At 46.1% G+C, this 19,143-nt stretch overlaps 1 protein-coding gene across 1 annotated transcript; it reads left to right on the top strand.

The window, feature by feature from the left end:
• Positions 1 to 6,857: 6,857 nt before the first annotated feature.
• On the top strand, positions 6,858 to 8,204 carry LOC124666926 (cytidine deaminase 1-like). The gene has a single exon (XM_047204256.1). It carries the CDS (start codon positions 7,017 to 7,019, stop codon positions 7,968 to 7,970), a length of 954 nt encoding a protein of 317 aa, XP_047060212.1. The 5' UTR covers positions 6,858 to 7,016; the 3' UTR covers positions 7,971 to 8,204.
• Positions 8,205 to 19,143: the final 10,939 nt, after the last annotated feature.

Genomic DNA, 19,143 nt, shown 5'->3' with positions numbered 1-19,143 from the left:
GAAACATAAATCTTAAGCGTTTCGCGGCATAGCTAGGGCCAACTCATCTTTTTGATCATGTTCCAGCAAAACACGCCAATTTTCTGGTTTCTACATCAGCGGCGACAGTCCCGTGGATCTATCTCACTCGCTGGTTCGTCAACTCGGGCACGGGATCCGTCGGCGGGCTCTTCTTCTTCTTTGGCCTTGTCCATAGCAGCAGCATGCCTCCTTTATCTCCAGCATGGGACTCCCATGCAAGATCTTCTTCTTATCCTAACAACGCAACTCTCACTCGTGTGCAATGGCGGAGGTAAATCACTATGCCCTCCCATTTTTACGTCCTAGATGTTAGTGGTTAGCCTATACAGTAGATTTAGCAAACAAGCATGTTAGATCTCATTGATTAGGCTGATCCATCATGAAGCAGCATCGATAGCTGTGATTCAGGCCTGGATTTTTCTCCTTTACAAAATATCAGTTTCGGCCCCAGGAGTGACTTATGGTCCAATGCTTGCCCGAGATCGAAAAATGATTACCAACATCAATCACATCAACAACTGGATCTTAGGAATGGGTCTCGATGACCATGTCCCATGTGAGCTTGATGTTACTCTTGATGATGTTGAGGGTGGCGATGGTGTTGAGTACGGCGACACCCAAGCTTAGACGAACAAGGGAAATGAGTGGTCTCAGACAATGTGGGCACGTAAAAATGAAGTGCATGACTGATAGGGAAGAAGAAGGCTTCCACCACCTTGGTCACCAATGATGAACTATCCCCGATCTATAATGATAAGATGCTATTCCTATGTCGTCGTGGTGAACAGACAGATGTCATAGGATGGCTTAAGTTGGGGCCGAATGTGCGCTAGAGGATCCGGGGGCGGGTTTGGTTAACAGGGAAAGAAGATGGAAAGAAACCGGTATGTATTCCTTAACTTGACCTTGGCCAGAGGTAGAAGATGTACAGTACAAGTCTCTTCCTATCTGCTGATGAACAACCTAAAGTCTCTCTAGGTGCGAACTGTCTCTCAATGGAACCTCCCGCGCAGGGGTGTGCCCCCTCTCCTTATATAGGGGAGAGGGTGGCTTACAAGACAAGAAACCCTAATGGAATCTTCGATGAGCTAAGCTACTTTATAAAGCTACTTTGGCCCAGCTGGCACCAGTTATGACTTTAATCAGGGAGCTATGACCTCCGTCGGTATCTTTAACGTCATCATCTTGCTTTGGCGCCAGGGCTTCGATTAAATCTGATTTGCTTCGCTCATCCTTGTCTTCTAGCTCCCGAAGGAATCTTTGACCAGAGCGCCGACATGCTATAGTAAACCTAGGTTTCGGTTTTCCGGTACCTTCACCTCTGGTTCCGGTACCTTCTCACTTAGCCGCACAGCCTCTCAGAGCTAGTACTTTGGTATACCCCTCTGGGGATACCGGTTTGTACCTACTCCGGTTAGCTGAACTAAAAGATTCCGGATCACTCTGTGATCCGTTTTTTCATTACCAAAACATGGCGAACTTGCCATACTCTTGGCCTACCGGGGCCATCCCCCCAACATTAGTCCCCAAAGCTGGTATAGCCTGGCGGAATGTTTCCGGCAAACCATGCTAGGTTCCTCCTCAAAACGTACCGGATCGATTCTTCCGGCTTCCACTTAAACTCATCCGGCATCTTTCCGAGCTTACTTATCCAAAACTTTCATCGAACATCTCCGGCTACTTTTCACCGGTTTCTTTGTCTTTAAAGCTCTCCTCGACGAAGTCGAGAATATCCCGAAGTCTGTGCCTGTCAGAGACATGCGCACTGTGCCTGACGCGCCAGTGTCAGGCGTCAAGTCCTTCAACTCCCGCACGCAATTAATGCGCCACTCCTGATCCCTGTGGCCCTCTCTGTGGCATCCTCCTGCGGCACGTGTAGGATCGGGCCACGTGGCAGCCCACGAAGCGAAGCGCCACGGGCCTGGTGGTTTTCGGCCCAAGACCCGCTCTGCTATTTAAGGCTGCAACGGGTCCTCGTCGCCCCCACTCTTTCACTTCGTCTTCCAACCGCTCTCTGCGCACTCGACCGCTTGAGCTCTCCCACGCCGTTCACCGTCGCACTCTAGCTCTCCGGCGAACGTCCGCAGGAGCGCACCGCGGCTCAAGCTTCTCCTCCCTAGCCAAGATTGCGCCACAGCGTCCTCAACCGGCCCAGGGAAGCACCTCCGAATCTCCTTCTTCCTCACCGTTCACCACCGTCAGCCGCCTCCTCGCCGAACTCCAACGAACCTTTCACTCCGTCGAGCCTCAAGGTCTTCGCCGCCGCCCTCAGGTTAGCCTCACAGATCTTGCACTGTGTTGCTATTGTTGTTCATACTTGGCGCAGTAGGGTATTTATCCTCCCTTTCTTTTCATTTTTCTTCCTCTCGTAGATCTTCGGGAAGGAGTAGTTTGCAGGAAACTTGTTTTTAGTCAACTCAACACTTAGCCAGAAAATGTCGTCGAAAGAAACCGGTGGGCTACCTTCTGGTGGAACCCAACTTAGCAATTCCCCTGAGATTTCCTTGGGGGAAGAGCAATTCGGAACTCCGGAATCCTACGGGCTCGAGGAAGAACTCGCCCAGATGGATGAAACCTCCGCTGCCCCTGAAGCTAATACCGGACGGGGCCAAGAGGCTAGCAGCTCCGGCCAGGGTTCCGGCGAGAACCTGGCCGCGTATACCCGCGGAGTCTGGAAGGGCTCTGATGTGAAAAAAGCTGAGATCAATTGGTTGTATCGCTCCCGGAGGATACCGGAGCAGGTGACCTGCCGGAATCCTGGCAACGAGCTGGAGCCCGATCCTCGAGAGGGAGAGGTTGTGGTCTTTGCCACTCATTTTGAGCGCGGCTTTGGCCTCCAGACGTCGGACTTTTTCCGCCGGTTTTTAGATTTTTACGAACTCCAACCTCACCATCTCCCCGGCAATGCTATTTTTTTATCTTTCTTGCTACGTTTCCTTCATGGAGGCCTATATTGGCCTCCTCCCCACCATTGAAACCTTTGCCCGCTTCTTCAATCTTAGGATCAACTCGATCCAAGATAAAAATCTTCCGAACCCCAAGCCTCCGGTTCAGTGTGGGGCTTGCATTGTTACGGCCTGCCAGGGGAGCCCCTTCTACAAATTCTCCGGTTTGGAGTCATGCCGGGCATGTCAACAAACCTTCTTTTACGTCAAGAACAAAGGCGACGCTGACTTCATCAACCTTCTGGCATACGCTCCCGGGGCGCCCTCGCGAGCTAACTGGAAGCACAATCCGAAGAACACGCATGTCGAAACTAACCGGATTGTCCGGTTCATGGAGCAACTTAACAAGGATACCGATATCTGTTCTGACGATATAATCCGTGTATTCGTCGCGCGCCGGATTCTTCCTCTGCAACACCGGGTTCATAAGATAGGCCAGATGAGCGGCCGTAGGGATCCAACTAGGATCACCAGCGTTGGCCTGAGCAATTCTGATGTCGTCCTCAAGGCCAAGCAGATTTGCCAAATCGAGATGCCGGTGGACTGGTCCTGGGGCCTCGCACCCCTCAGCTACCGGAACCCCCCTTCTGATGAAGTAAGAACTTGGGAATCCGGAATGATGTTTCCGGTATATCTTTGATGTGTAACTAACTTACTTTTTTCCAGGCCCTCGCGCGCTTTCCTCGCATCGTCGAGGAGGTACGGGAGCCTTGACGCAAGCGCCCCTTGGACCAAGAAGATCTGGATCCCTACGTGGTAGGAAACAAGCACAAGATGGGTCGGACTCACACCTCGCGCCCCGGTAACTCTTCTGCCTCAAACATGATCAAGGGCTCTGGCAGCGACGATGATCTTCTTGTTCTTGAGGTATTTTATCCGCTTTCTCGGTCTTATAAACTTTTCTTTGTGTAACCAGATCCTGCTGACCGGAACCCTCAGGTCCAGGAGAATGCCATGCCCCTCGCCGCCGAGGTTGGTCCTGAATAGGAGAGCAGGGTCCTGGCCCAAGCTTCCCGCGTCCGGAAGGCGCCGGAGCTGGCAGCAGATGCCGGTCCCAGCATGGCTCCCTCGTCTAAGAGGGTGAAGAAGCCCAGCCTTGGGCCCCTTGGGCGGAAGCCGAAGAACAAGATCCCGACCTCCTCCGGGTAAAACCATCCTTACTTTTCTTAGATTTTAACTTGGTATCTTTTCGTTCTTGTGACTGACTGTCTTTTTCCTTTTTCCAGAGCCGCCCTGGAACTTACCAAGAGCGCACTCGGAATGAGGCCGGAGACTCCCGCTGACGCCAGGCGAGCCTCACCTCCTCCTCGACAAAGTCCGGTACCTTCTAGTGCCGGCAAATCTCCGTCCTCCCTTCGGGGAGGCAACACAAGTTCAGGGCGCGCGGCCCCTCAACCGACCAATTCCCGCGTGGAGGAGGATTTTTCTCCCCTCCATATTGCCAAGACACCAGCGCCAGTGACATGGGCGCCGACTCAGATGCTACCTGGCGGTCGGAACCTTTGGTTCCGCTCGCCCCCGAAAAGAAGAAGAAGAACTCCGCTTCCCCCTCCAAGGCCTCTGCTGCCACGCCTCCGCCGGCCAGACGTGCAGCGGCACCGACGCCGGCGGCTACCGGCAAAGCTCCTGCTGCGCCGCACCAGAGCCCGCCAGAGGGCACGATGGTGACCGCGGAGCAACTAACCGCGGCGGTTAAGGCCGCGACCACGCCCGCATCCAGCTCTCAAGCGCAGAGTCTGACCCTTCATATCGGGCGCGCCGCCGTGGTTGCCGACGAGAAGTCCTCAGCCCAACTTGGGCGGGTCGTGGAGCTGACACGCGGCGGCGCTTCCCTGGGAGTGCTCCAGCAGCTGGTAGAGCGCTGGAACCTTGTCGATCTTTCCGACACCACCCTTGGTGTTGGGAAGGACGGCAAGCCAAAGCTCGACACACGCGGCCCCCGCTTCACGGTGCAGCACTTTGGCCGGCTTAAAAGCCGTGGTGAAGGAGTTTGACAATGCATGGCATGATGCCAACGGCAACGTCGTGGTAAGATATCTTTCCGGAACTTGCATTGTTTCTTCATACCGAAACCTTTTTTTTATCTTTCAGAACCCGTAAGTATATCCTCAGTCCCCGAGTTTCGGGTTAAGCATGCATTACTTGGCGCAAAACTTCCTTAGAAAACTTTCAAACTTCTCTCAAAAAACCGGCATAGCTAGTCCCCGAGTTTCGGGTTAAGCACAAAGTACTTAGCGCTAAACTGAAAGAAACCGGCATAGCTAGTCCCCAAGTTTCGGGTTAAGCACGAAGGACTTAGCGCGAAACTGAAAGAAACCGACATAGCTAGTCCCCGCGTTTCGGGTTAAGCACGAAGTACTTAGCGCAAAACTGAAAGAAACCGGCATAGCTAGTTCCCGAGTTTCGGGTTAAGCACGAAGTACTTAGCGCGAAACTGAAAGAAACCGTCATAGCTAGTCCCCGAGTTTCAGGTTAAGCACGAAGTACTTAGCGCGAAACTGAAAGAAACCGACATAGCTAGTTCCCGAGTTTCGGGTTAAGCACAAAGTACTTAGCGCGAAACTGAAAGAAACCGGCATAGCTAGTCCCAGAGTTTCAGGTTAAGCACGAAGTACTTAGCGCGAAACTGAAAGAAACCGACATAGCTAGTCCTCGAGTTTCGGGTTAAGCACGAAGTACTTAGTGTGAAACTGAAAAAACCCGGTATGTATTCCTTAACTTGACCCTTGGCCAGAGGTAGAAGATATACAGTACAAGTCTCTTCCTTTCTGCTGATGAACAACCTAAACTCTCTCTAGGTGAGAACTGTCTCTCAATGGAACCTCCTGCGCAGGGGTGTGCCCCCTCTCCTTATATAGGGGAGAGGATGGCTTACGAGGCAAGATACCTTAATGGAATCTTGGATGAGTTAAGCTACTTTATAAAGCAACTTTGGCACAGCTGGCACCAGTTATGACTTTAATCAGGGAGCTGTGACCTCCGCCGGTATCTTTAACGTCATCATCTTGCTTTGGCGCCAGGGCTTCATTTAAAGCTGATTTGCTTCGCTCATCCTTATCTTCTGTCTCCCGAAGGAATCTTTGACCAGAGCGCCGACAAGCTACAATAACCCTAGGTTCCAGTTTTCCGGTACCTTCACCTCTGGTTCCGGTACCTTCTCACTTAGCCGCACAGCTTCTCAGAGCTAGTACTTTGGTATACCCCTCTGGATATACCGGTTTGTACCAACTCCGGTTAGCTAAACTAAAAAATTCCGGATCACTCTGTGATCCGGTTTTATCTTTACTAAAACATGACGAACTTGCCATACTCTTGACCTACCGGGGTCCATCCCCCCAACATCCTAGTATATAGGGCTCTATTGAGATACCCGTAGTCGCGATGAACTGATAAAATACTAATTTATGTATATCATGAACGAATGAACTGCTATTCGGTGTGTAGTTCATTTCATTCCTACGTGTTGTGTGTGATGATGGCGTGATATGTGTGATGCGGGCGTGGTATATTTAGGGTCACCACTAAAAAAAAGGTGACCATAAACATGGGTTACATACAGTCAAACATACAAACTTGAAACTTGCATCATCATAGCAGTTTGTGGTTGGCTTTTACCATGTTTTTCCATGCCCATGCCCATGCCCTGAAAGATGCAAGTTTATCGTATGAAGCTCACCAATAGCGCCGTATGTGATCACCAGACAACCATATCATCCACGTCAAATTGGCGATATTTATCGGTGCCTATCATTTTCCATGTAAAGCCTAGGAAAAAGAAGAGAAGAAACAAAGCACTTAGGAAAAAAAAATCAAATCACTTGATCATACGAAAAGAAAAAGGAAGAAGAAGCAAAGCACTTTGCTGTGGTAGTCCGCTATAAATACCCACACACCAGCACCACCAAGTTTCCCCCTCCTCGCTCTCCTCTCCTCCACACTTTGAGGAAACATCCAAACACTCCTTCTCCACGGACGAAATACTCGATTTTTACAGTACAGGATAGGAAAATCATCATACTGGTAACCATAGTTTGAAGTCAGATCTGAGCAATGGGGGAGGAGAAGATGATGACAGCGAATTCCGAGGCGGCTGCGCCGGCGGCGGCGGTCGAGCTGCCGGGGTTCGTGATGAGCGCGGAGGAGGCCGAGCGCGCGGCGGCGGCGGCCGGGGTAGGGACGGTGGAGGACCTGCTGCCCCTGCTGGTCCCGTCGGCGATGCGGCTGGCGCGGCCCCCGATCTCACGGTTCCCCGTGGGCGCGGTCGGACTGGGCGAGAGCGGGCGCGTGTACGTCGGCGTGAACCTCGAGTTCCTGGGCGTGCCCCTGTCCCAGGTGGTCCACGCCGAGCAGTTCCTGATCACGAACGCCGCCGCCGCCGGGGAGCGCGCGCTGCGCGCCATCGCCGTCTCGCACATGCCCTGCGGCCACTGCCGGCAGTTCCTGCAGGAGATCCGCGGCGCCGCCGGGATCCGCATCCTGGTGACCTCCGACGCCGACGACGGATGCGCGCCCGAGTGGCGCGCGCTGGCGTCGCTCCTGCCGCGGCCCTTCGGCCCGCACGACCTCCTCCCCAAGGACGCGCCCCTCGTGCTGGAGCCGCACGACAACCCCCTCGGCGACCCCGTCGACGCCGTCGCCAATGGCTTCGCCGGCGGCGACCTGGAGGCGCGCCTGAGGGAGGCGGCCGAGGCGGCGGCGCGCGCGGCGCACGCGCCGTACAGCGGGTGCCCGGCGGGGTTCGCGGTGGCGGACGGCGAAGGGAAGGTGTACGCCGGGGGCTCCCTGGAGTCCGCGGCGTACAACCCGACGCTCGGGCCGGTGCAGACGGCCATCATTGCGATGGTTGCCGGCGGGGGCGGCCCCGCCGGGGACGTGGTGGCGGCGGCGCTGGTGGAGAAGGACGGGTCGGTGACGGCGCAGGAGGCGACGGCCAGGATCTTCCTGGCCGGCGTGGCGCCGCAGGCGACCTTCCACGTGTACAAGTATAGATCGTCCGATGTGTGATGCACGGCTCCTGGTGGAGGCGAGATGGGACGAGATAATGTTCATAATCCATAACAAGAATAAGAAGATGAGAAAGAATCTTTGTGCAGATGGGTGAGCTGTAAATTCGACATGGCGCTCGTGATCGGACACCGAGAGCTGGGACCTTGAGTGATTACTATTCTTCTGTTCATGTGTGTGATATCAGAAAAAAAACACTCTAAATAAACAGGTGGTGGAGTATTTTTCTTGGAAGTAATGTGTTGCTTCTCCTTCGCCGTCTCTTGCTCTAGGATCTACGTCGTTGTATCATACTAGAAAAAAGTGGTTAGGAACGAGGAGCTCGTGCTGCACGCACCGCGGGACCTGTTGCGGTCACCGCTGTGTGATCATCCAATCAGGCACATTGGTCCACTTCTTCCTTGCAAGTCTCAAACACATAGAACTTCTTTGAGTCATGGGATGGAAAAAATATACGGGTAGAAATAGAAAAGGCGTAGAATTAAGATGTCAAAGCAACTCTAGCCAAAATACTAAAACAGTTAGAGGAGAAAAAAAATCTTGGTTTTCTCCTCTAAACCGCACCTAACCGAAGCCCTAGCGGCTTTAGAGGAGCATAAATTTGATTCCTCGGCCGTCTCGACCCTCATTTTGCTCCGGCGACGACCAATTCTCCACCTCCCCCATCCCCCCCACCATCGGAGATGGCCGGATCTCCCATCGTCTATCCCCGCCATCAATCCGCATTGCGAATCGAGGTTGCGTGCCACCGTATGCTATATATGTTCGAATCAATATTTTATATGTGTAGTATATATTTTCCAAGCAATGTTTATATACAAATCCCCTCCTTGGCAATCGATCGCTCGAGCGAGCGATTCTTGTCGGCGCGGAGCGCTCGCGCGGCAGCGCGAAGGCAATTCCCTTTTCGCCGCGTCACGCGTGTCACGCTTATTTCTATTTTTGGTAACCGATCGACTTTCCCTTTTCGGCCCGTCGTTTTCGAATTATTTTCGAATCGATTTGGTGTTCCCCTCCTTCCGCCCGTTATCCTCTCTCCCCTGTTCTCGTCCCATTCAGCCCTGACGGAGAGGGCGACGGCGACGGCGACGGCGGAGTCGACGCTCCGATTCCTCGTGGCTAGTGCGCGACCTAGATTTCTCCTGCCCTCAGTTCACTAGCAAGGTCCAGTCGATTTCGGCGCTGTAAGGTTAGTATTCCAACTGGATCTAGTGGGGAGATCTGGGTCTTGCCGGCTGGTTTGTTTGTCCGGCGAGGGATTGTTTTCCACCGTGGATTTATTTTCTGATGGGTTTTTTGTTTGTCTGGCGATGGATTGTTCCGGCGAGGGTTTGTCTTTTTGGGTGGATTTTGTTCTCCGCCTAGGTTCCTGATCCGTCTCTCGGTTCACAAACCTCTCGTTATCCGGGTCTCGCCGGCCGGTATTGTTTTGTGCGGCGAGGGATTGTTCCACCTTGGATTATTTTTCCGATGGGATTTTTGTTTTTGTCCGGCGAGGGATTGTTCCGGCGAAGGTTTGTTTTTGGGTGTATTTTGTTCTTCGCCTAGGTTCTGCTTCGTACCTCGTTTTCACAAATCTCTGTTATGGGATCGGCTGTAAATTGCGTTTTCACTATTTCAATGTTCATTGTAGTTATGATTTTTGGCCTGTTGCACTGCTTTTTGTCCACAATTTTTATGGTAATTGTAGCAGGAGAAAGCAGAGATCATTGGACTTGTTTTCTAGGGGTTCACAGATCCCTGTTATGGGGTTTGTTTTATCAACCCACTTATTTACTTTTCATCAACAAGTATCTCAACGTTTAACCAATAGATACATTCTGAAGTTACCCACCTCTTTTTTTTCCTGTGTTTAGGGAATGATGAACTCATTTTTTGTACTCCTGCATATGTTTTTTGTTTTGATGCTGATTTCTTCCTTTTTACAGTGGCGATTCTTGGTTGGACTTGATATATCAACCAAGGCATTGTTATTTTGATTTCACTAAGAGTTTTTCTCATCATCATGGCATCTGTTTTTGTATTGCAGCGTTGTTGTTTCCATGGCGGGCAGCAAGAAACAAGGTGGTGATCATCTAGGTGTTCGCAAAATGCCCAATGCTAGTGAGCGTGCTAGGAATCGGGCCTCTCCTTTTCCTGTTGTCAGGTTATATGAACATCTAAGTTCTGATCAGAAGAACTCGATTGGGGATATGGATCTTGGTTCAATGCTTGACATCAAGTGCCATGTTCTTCACAGTCCATTGATAAGCTGGCTCGCTCCTTTGTATGATAGTCATTCTCGAGAGTTTGTCATTCAAGGGCGTGGTAGAATCCCTCTCAATGCTGATTCCATTTACCGCACACTCGGTCTTCCGCGGGGGGATATTCCTGTTGTGTATGCAATGGATTCTGTCATAGAGGCTCGTCTAGGTCCTTTGTTATTTCCTGGCCATAGCAGACACGCCGAAGATTGCGGGTGTGTTCACAATGCTGTCACGAGATGACTCGGTATGATGACATTTTCAAGCAAGTTTGGATGATGTATCTTGTTTGTACTTTGCTTGCACCAACAACGTCTAACAAAGTCGGCAACGGATGTTATCCTATACTTGGTATATGTGTTATCCTCTAGTTTTTTAAAAAATCATTCAATTTTTTTATCAATATATGTGAACAATCATTTTTTACGCGGTGTTTACATTATTTTTTTGTAGGACAACATTAGCAATGTCGGGAACATGAACCTTTGTCGGTTTGTGTGCGACAGATTGCATGATGAGCTTTGTCTTGGGAAGCCTTACGGAGGACTGCTGTTCCATATTCGATTCTTGTATGTTGACTCTTTGGATATTAGCTCTCTTAACCTTGACCTTCCAGATGGTAGATTTGTTGCTAATATATGGTCAAAGAAAGATGTTGATACTGTGCTTGATGCTGACTTGAAGAGGGATGGATCTGGTTATGGGAATCTCGAGGTTAGTTAATCTTTTTGTGTTTCTCATGTTATGACATGAACTTTTGTGGTCGATTTTGTGCAAGCTGATGCATTTTTTGTTTTTGTTTTGTCACTAATATCAGTTGAAGCCACACCTTGCTATAAATTTCAACTTGTTTGGAGGTGCAGCTAGCTTTGAAAGATGGGTTGAAACCAATACTGCACCTAACTGCCCGAAAAATGTATGATACAGTGATAAGTTTTTAATTTTAGTTTTTTGTTTTTCAATTTTGTATGGTACCATTAGATTTTTTTAGTATATCTCTTTTTTTAAATGATTTTCCCCTTTTTCATTTTTTGTGTGTTGTTTTTTGATGTAGCGTAAAGACAAGGTTGCTAGATTAATGGGTGAGTTTGCTTCTTGTCTCACTGGTCTAATGAGTAAGCTTGTGCAAGGTTTGACTGAAGTTGATGATGATGAAGTTGTGTATACTGCAAAATTTGATAAGACATTACGCTCTCAAATCGTTGCCTCTCGTTCATCGCATGATGGAGGTGCTGCAAACACAACCTCTCCTATTGCGCAATCAACTTATGATCGTCCTGCTAAGATTGTAGGGAAATCACCAATACGCCGTCTAAGAATGTGCCTTGCAACCAAAGTGCTGATGCTACGGATGTTGGGGGGATGTGGCTTGCAAGCGGATTGCTGATGTTACGGATGTCGGAGGGATGTCCTTTGCAACCAGAGTGCTGATGCTACAGATGTCGGAGGGGCTATTACTGCTGATCCATTGAATGTTGTTGATTCCGTTTCATCACCTGTCTTTGAGCAAACTAATGTTCTAGCCGAGGCCCGTGTTGTTGAGCAAACTCATGTTACCAGGTCTGCTGCAAAAGCAGCTTGTGGTGCCAAAGCGCCATGTCAAACTGATAAGGTACCTGTTGTCAACTTCAGTGACAATATGTACGACGGCGAGAGTTATCATTACGGCAATGACGGTGATTATGTTGATGAAGCCGTTGCTGCTCGCTTTGTTATTCAAAGCGAGACGTCATGTGGATGGAGGTGAGCATGGTGATACCGTGTTGTCGGAATGTGCGGCGGTGCCAAGCCGGACAACTCTTTCGGTGTTGCGGCAGTTGTTCCGGTGTTTCTCCTGAACTGGTTTCCAGCGAGTGTACCCATGGATATTGATTGTGCTTGTTGCGGAACCATCGATGCTGATGCTCTAGTACGTTTTATGGAAGCGATATCACTTGTTGCATCGGCGGATAATAGGATTGTGTTTCGGGGTCTTGAAAATCTTGCGAAGCTAGCTGCTATGCATATTGATGGTGTTGTTGATGAGCGAGATTTAGATAGTGGGAAGCAAGTTTTATACGAAACAAATGAAGCTGATCTTCTTCGTGCCAAAGATGCCGGTCGTTGATGGTGCTTGTCATTTACTGTCGGTACGAAGTCGAGCGAGATTCCGAGTTCTAGCCTTGAGGTTGCTCGTAATGAATGAAGGCAATGGGAAAGGATTATCCGATGGTTATGATGTTGTCAGTGAGACAATCAACGACGTTGTGAATGATTTGAAAAGGAGTAGGTCTGCTCTCGATGCTTCTGAAGCGAAACGTAGTTGTGTTGTACGCGAGGATCGTTCTGTTAATCCTGTACAGAATGAACCGTCATCTGCTCCTAAGAAGAAGCCCAATGTGAGAGGCAGAAGGTATTTTTGATCGACCCCGTTTGAAGTTACTCACCAATGTATTTCATGTGTAGCTATCAAAATTTCTGTCGTTGCATTTTCTTACATTTTTTCGCTGTAAATGTATTCATGTTTTTTCTTTTTTGCTCGTTTTGTTTTTCATGTAATTTTACCAAATACCATCTCATGAACTTACCAATGCCTTTTTCTGGTAGTTATCAAACGCTGGTTGTTTTGCATGACATAGTATGTTTTATACTTCATTGTTTTGGAGTTTTTTCTAATAATTTTAAGTTTTTTCTTTTTCACGGGCAAGCTGTTTATAAAAGTCAGGTTGCTACAAGATCTTCACCACGACGACCTCCTAGAGGTACTTCTTCAGGTGTTGCTGATAACGTTGCAGTTAAATCAAAAGTGTATACTTTGAAAGACCGTCTTGAAGGCTCAACAAAAATTCACGGCTGCTGGAACATCTCTGTAGTTGAAGCGGTAGTCGGATTTCAGCGAGAGGTTGTTTCGACGGGGTTGTTTTTAAGGATGCTTGTTTTCTCTTCCAAGTCTACAAGTGAAAGCTGTTCCAACGGGAAAAGTATCGCACATGAGGATCCGAGTTCAAGTTAGCTTTGCAAGCGGTAGCCAGATTTCAGCGAGTTGGTGGTTCGATGTGTTTGTCCCTTCTAAGTCTACAAGTGAAATTGTCCCAACGAGAAAAGAATCGCACACGAGGAACCACTTGAAGTTAGCTTTGCAAGCTGGTACCCGAGGTTTCAGCGAGAGGGTGGTTACGATGTGGTTGTTCCTTCTAAGTCTACAATTGAAATTGTCCCAACGGGACAAGAATACGCACATGAGGAACCGAGTTGAAGTTAGCTTTGCACCTCAAGATTACGGTACCGGTGTTACAAATCAGATGGCTGATCCTATTGGCGATGTTGACCATCATGCATACTGCTTCTACTTGGAACAAGCGTTGTTGTTGCTTGTGATGCTGAACAAAATGCAACAGCTTCTCCACAAGGTATTTGCTCTCTCTTTTTTTCGTTGTATCGGTTTATGTTTTTTGTATTCATTGTTTTTTCATTCTTTTATTGTTTGTTTGACTTAGTATGAAACATTTTTTTATCAGATCAAATTGTTACTGTTGTTAAGAGAGCTAAATTTGTTGCTGCTGATGGCAAACTGAGTCTCACTCCTGGCATCCCTATAGATGCGTATCGCTTATCATGTGTCTGTTGTAAATACATCTGCGTCTGATAAAAGCGCTTCTCCATCTGGTAATATGATTTTTTTGTTTTGTGCTCTTTTTGATTTCTTTTTTTAATTTGTTTTGTTTGTCACGCTGCTGCTCACAATATCATTGTTTTTGCGCAGAGGCATTAGGAAATGCTGATGGTCATGATTCTACCATTTCTGCGATCGTTGTTAAAGAATCGAAAGCTGCAAATGTGTCATCTATCCCTCTCTCTTGGTTAGATCACTTTTTCTATCTTTTTGTGTTTTATTTTTACGAGTTTTTACTTTCTTTTATTTTCATTTTCTTTGTGTTTTTCACTCAACCTTTTTTTACTTATTACATGTTTACGTGCATGTCTTGTTCCATCAATTCATCTACGCCCGTTCCGCGTATTATCTCCCACTTGTAATCTATATATGCAGAACGCGTACCATCAGGGCAAGTAAATGCACGTATTCATAATACGTTTTCAAGGAACAAGAGAGGGAGGAAGAAGAAGAATTAATTGTTATTTTACAAAACCTGCTTTTTTTATGGATCATTAGGTGTGGCGAAGTGATGGTGCTGTTGAGTTGGTCGATGTATTAACTTTTTATTTTATTTTATATGGGTGAACAATATCCTGTATGAACGCTATGTAATTTTATCCCTGTTTATATGTAATGGATGATTTTACCTTTTTGTTATGAATAATTTCGCTCTGTGTGAGTGAGTACTGTTTGTTTTTCTTTCCTCTCTCTTTTGTTTTTTTGGACCTTTTTCTTTTTCCTTTTTATACCTTCATTTTTGTTTTTTATTTGTGGCTACATGTGCGGTGATGTTTATATTTGTCAATGAAGATGGAGGTGCAACTGACTTTCAAGAACATTGTTTTGATGACTCTGTAGATGGATTGCATCCTGTAATCGCCACCGAAATCAGTAACAATGAAGCTGGTATGTCCTACTCTATCTTAGTAGTTAAGTTATTTTTTTGTTTTCTTGTTTTTTCATATAGAATATCATGTCCTTGTTTTTTTTACAATTTGTTCACTTTCTAATTATATTTTTTTATTCCTGGTTTGTTTTGTTTTTTTTTTATTTTCTCAGATGATTTGGAGGTCCTTTATATTACTCCAGCTTTCCAGTGCCTGTTCAGAATTTACCTGTTGCCAGTAGAACTCCAAGGACCAGGCTACGCATGGAAAGGGTCGTTCTTCCTTCGAAGTTCATGCTACGTCCATACAATCGAGTAACTTGTACCGATGAGCAAGAATTATTGTACCAACAAGTTATAAAGCACAACAGCAACTCTGAACACTCTAAAATAAAACAGTATGTCAGTTTTCTCATGTATACGCAATGGTGTTCTTTTTAGATAATTCATTACTTTTTTAGCAACTTAGTTTGTTCGTGCATTCTTTTTTTTGGCAGATCAAGGTTCTTGATGATTGACCCTATGTGGGTTTCGACTGGTGACTTGGCTAGTAGCGTTATGCCTTCTGGAGAACTGTCAACAACGGTTGCCGAAATTGGAATTGTTGTTCTTCGAGGTTGTTTGTCCAGAAGAAGAAGATCATTTTCCCATGGATAGTTACTGTTTATTTGCTTGAAAGAAGATTTAATTCAAGAATACTGCAGAAACATTTCAGGATGGATGATAAGTATAAACTTAGTCACCAAAATCTGGTAAACTTTTTCTGTGTTTTTATGTTTTTCGATTTGTGTTACTTGTGAGCATTTATTTTAATGTTTCTCTGACCCTTGTTTTTATCTTTTCTATTTTTGTTTTTTTTTCAGTTGTGTTTTGGTGTCCTTCAGAATCTTGGAACAGAAAAGAAGCTATGTGGTCATTGGTATTCACTGTTCTTGAATTTTGAGAAAAAATGTTTGAAGTTCTTGATTCTGCGCGTGGTCACGATGATGAATCGCTCATTAATCATTCTAGCGATCTAGTCGATGCTATCAAGTGCATGTATCGTATAAATTACTCCAGTTCATCAAAACAGATTGATGACTATGAGTTGGTTTTCATTGAAGCTCCTAAGCAAAATAACAAGTATGTTCTCTTCTTTTTATCTAACTTATGCTTTGTTCACTGTTGGACATTTCTTTGTATTTGATAGCTCACAGATCTTTTTTCTGTATCTTTTTTTTGAAGCATTTATTGTGGTTATTTTATGCTCAAGTTCCTTGAACTTTGGAATGGCCGTGTTGTACCTGCGATCACTTATGATCAGATACCAGAACTTAGGAAGGTCCTAACATGGAATTGGTTAAACCACCCTCCGAACAAGTTGCGAATTGGAGGTACCTGTTGGAAAGCAACGCTCTGTGAGGTATGAACTACCAGATGCAACTCAAATAAACTACCACTTACAGCATAAATAAGCTACTTCTCTTTTTACTTGCAGTCTGATTTAATTAGCATTTTTTCTTATTCTTTTTGGCTTGGTAATTTGTAACATTAACCGTTGGTAAATATATGTTTTAGTGGTTGGTAAGGGGGGGGGGCAGGTTGGTATTTTGTTACGAGCTAAAATGTAATTTTGTCTATTTTTTTTGTTTGTAACTTAATTTATTGCTGTTCGTGGAATTATCAAAAGGCTGGTAAACAACATGCTCAGAGGTTGATAAACACATGGAATAGCGGTTGATAACTTTCAAGAATTCGACCTGGTCAGGGGTGTTTTTTTGGGGGATGGTGTTGATAAGTTCATGTTCTTTTCCACGTACTGTTTTTGATAGGCGACTGGGTTGATAATTTTTCATGTTTTTACATTTGATAAACAACTGCTTGGAGGGTTGATACATAACTGGTCAGGGCGTTGATAAGTTCATTTTTCTTTTTGACAGACTACTGGGTTGATAATTATCAAGGATAGTTTTCATAATTTATGGAACGGAAAAATAATTATCCAAATTGTAGTATTACAAGTTCGAACGACAAACACAGCATGACCATTACACAAATGATTGTACTCCTTCTTTCATTGCATACTTCCATCCTGCTTTTCGCTCATCCTTCTTGCTTTTTCATGGGTTCCCTTCTTCTTTTTGGGAATCCATTCCTGGTATGCTCATGCCAACCTGTGTATTTTTTTTACATGGGATAAATTTAGTAAATGGTAATAACTTTTTAAATAGTTTCTTTTGTACTTCTGTGTATATTTTTCTGTAAGTCAGTACAGTACCTTGTCTCTGTCACGGGCATTTTGGTCTTTTGTGTCCGGGCAACCTTGCAAAGTCCACACAATCTTGGTGCAGCCTTTTTCTTTAGTTTTGCAGCAGATTTCTCATGGAAATTCATAGGTCTTTCACCTAGGTTGAACCCTGGATTTCCTGACTGTGGTGGATCCTTATAAGGGCGATGCTCATCTTCATTTTTTTCTTCGTCACTTGAATTTTTCTCCTCATGGTGTATCTGTTCATTGTTGTGTCCATGATTGTTGTCTTCTCTATCTTCATGACGCATATTGTCAGTATCTTATTGAACTAGGTCATCAACCTTTTTTCTCTTACGTGTGACTTTTTCTTTCGTCTGGAGGCGTTCAATTGCATCTTTGCATATAGCTTTCTTCAGCTCAGCAACTCCTTCAGCAAACAAGTCGTATGACCTATCATCCGTGCGGACGATGTAGATAGTATGTGTGATATTTTGCTCATTTCAATTGCGTGTCTAACAGCCAAGTGTGTATTCGTGATCTTTGTATTGCTTCTTCTCTCCGTCAATCGCGCTACCTCTATCCCAGCTGCGGTAGTCCATCTAGGGTTGATGAAGCGACGGGAAGCTCGGTCAAACCAATATGACTAGCCACCCTCATGACATGGCAGCACTGTGTTCCATCGCGAGCCATCTTTGAGCACGAGCATTTGTACACATCGTCATCAGAGGAAACACTAACCACATATATTAATGCGGGAACTCTCCATTCCTATAGTTAGCCACCCTAATCACTCTGTATAATCTCTTCTCTTCCACAACTTCAACGTTGTAAGCAGTACCCTTCCTTAGCTCTTCGACAAACTTGCCGTATATTGAGTCTGTGTAGATTTTCATTGCTTCCCTTTCAAGAGGATTGAATCCCCAATTCACAGACTCCTTGAACTCACTTTTCTCTCTTAGGCGATCTAGGTCGGACTGTTTTTTTTTCTTGTATTATGATATACTCCTTGAAGAATGTTGCAATCGAGTCCTTCCTTTTTACATAGTGTTTGAATAAGGAGTTTGTGCTCTCACTTCTCCCCGTCGATGAAGTGAATGGGAAGAATCTCTCTTTGAAATATCTTTGGGACCCATCGAGCTCGATGTCATATATCCTGTCCGGTGTGGCTCTCCCAAAGCATTATGACGCTCCGAGTAGATCATGCCGGCTATTTTCGAATTCCTCTGGAGTAAATGAGTTCCTTATAACCGCTCTTAGTTCTTCCTTCGAGTCCCTCTTCTTGCGAAGAATAGGGACAACTTGTCATCCGGGTTCTTGCTGATGTGAAAGTTGCGAAACGGTGCCTTTGTGTAAGGTAATGCTTTAGATATTGCAATCCTCATTGCAACGTCTTGGTCTGTTTTTATAGTTTCTGGGTGCTTGTTGTCCATGGCAGACAGGAATTCCTCAAACAGCCACTTGAAAGTGTCTGCCCTCTCATCCTCCAGCAATCCTACTCTAAACACGACTGTTTTGCCATAGTTATCAACCCCTAATATTGGAGGAAATGGCATCCCATACTGGTTGGTTGAAAATGTTGTATCAAATGATACAAATTGACCAAACTTTGAGTAGTTTGCCCTCCCTATTTGGTCTGTCCAAAATATACTTTTCACTCTATTATCGCTGTCAACATCAATTGAATGTCTGAATCCAGGCATCTTTTCACGTGCTTCCTTGAATAGTAGCAGCAACTCTTCGATGTCCCTGTTCTTAATTTTCTTTCTTTCTTTTGCTAGCTCGTTTTCTAGGTTTTTTGTATCAAATGGAACTGCCCTGAAGCTTCCCCTTGTTTTCCTGAATATTTTCATTATATTCCTGGGTGGAACTCTTGTCTCTTGTAGGATGTGGATCAGAGTCTTGTCTGAGGCAGACATTGACCTGTGACACTTCATGAACCTTACTATCCACTCTGACGGAGCTAGGCTGTGGTTATGTTCTAGTCTTATGTTACTTATTGACCACTTTCCTCTGTATTCCTTCACAAACATTCTGACTTTGCATTTTGTCTGCACAATCCTGGAAGTCCGTCTCTGTCTGAGTGCACTGTCAACGTATGTATCCTCACGGCATCTTGTTGCATGCAAATGTCCGTCTTGTTATTTCATTGGTTTTTCTAGACTCGTAGGAGGTGTCCTTTT

This window comes from Lolium rigidum, chromosome 6 (assembly GCF_022539505.1).
Source record: "Lolium rigidum isolate FL_2022 chromosome 6, APGP_CSIRO_Lrig_0.1, whole genome shotgun sequence".
NCBI lineage: Eukaryota > Viridiplantae > Streptophyta > Magnoliopsida > Poales > Poaceae > Lolium > Lolium rigidum.
This window is presented reverse-complemented; position numbering and strand designations above follow the sequence as displayed.

Excerpts from the sequence above, each read along its gene's own strand:
- LOC124666926 (XM_047204256.1), top strand. The coding sequence starts at position 7,017 with ATGGGGGAGGAGAAGATGATGACAGCGAATTCCGAGGCGGCTGCGCCG.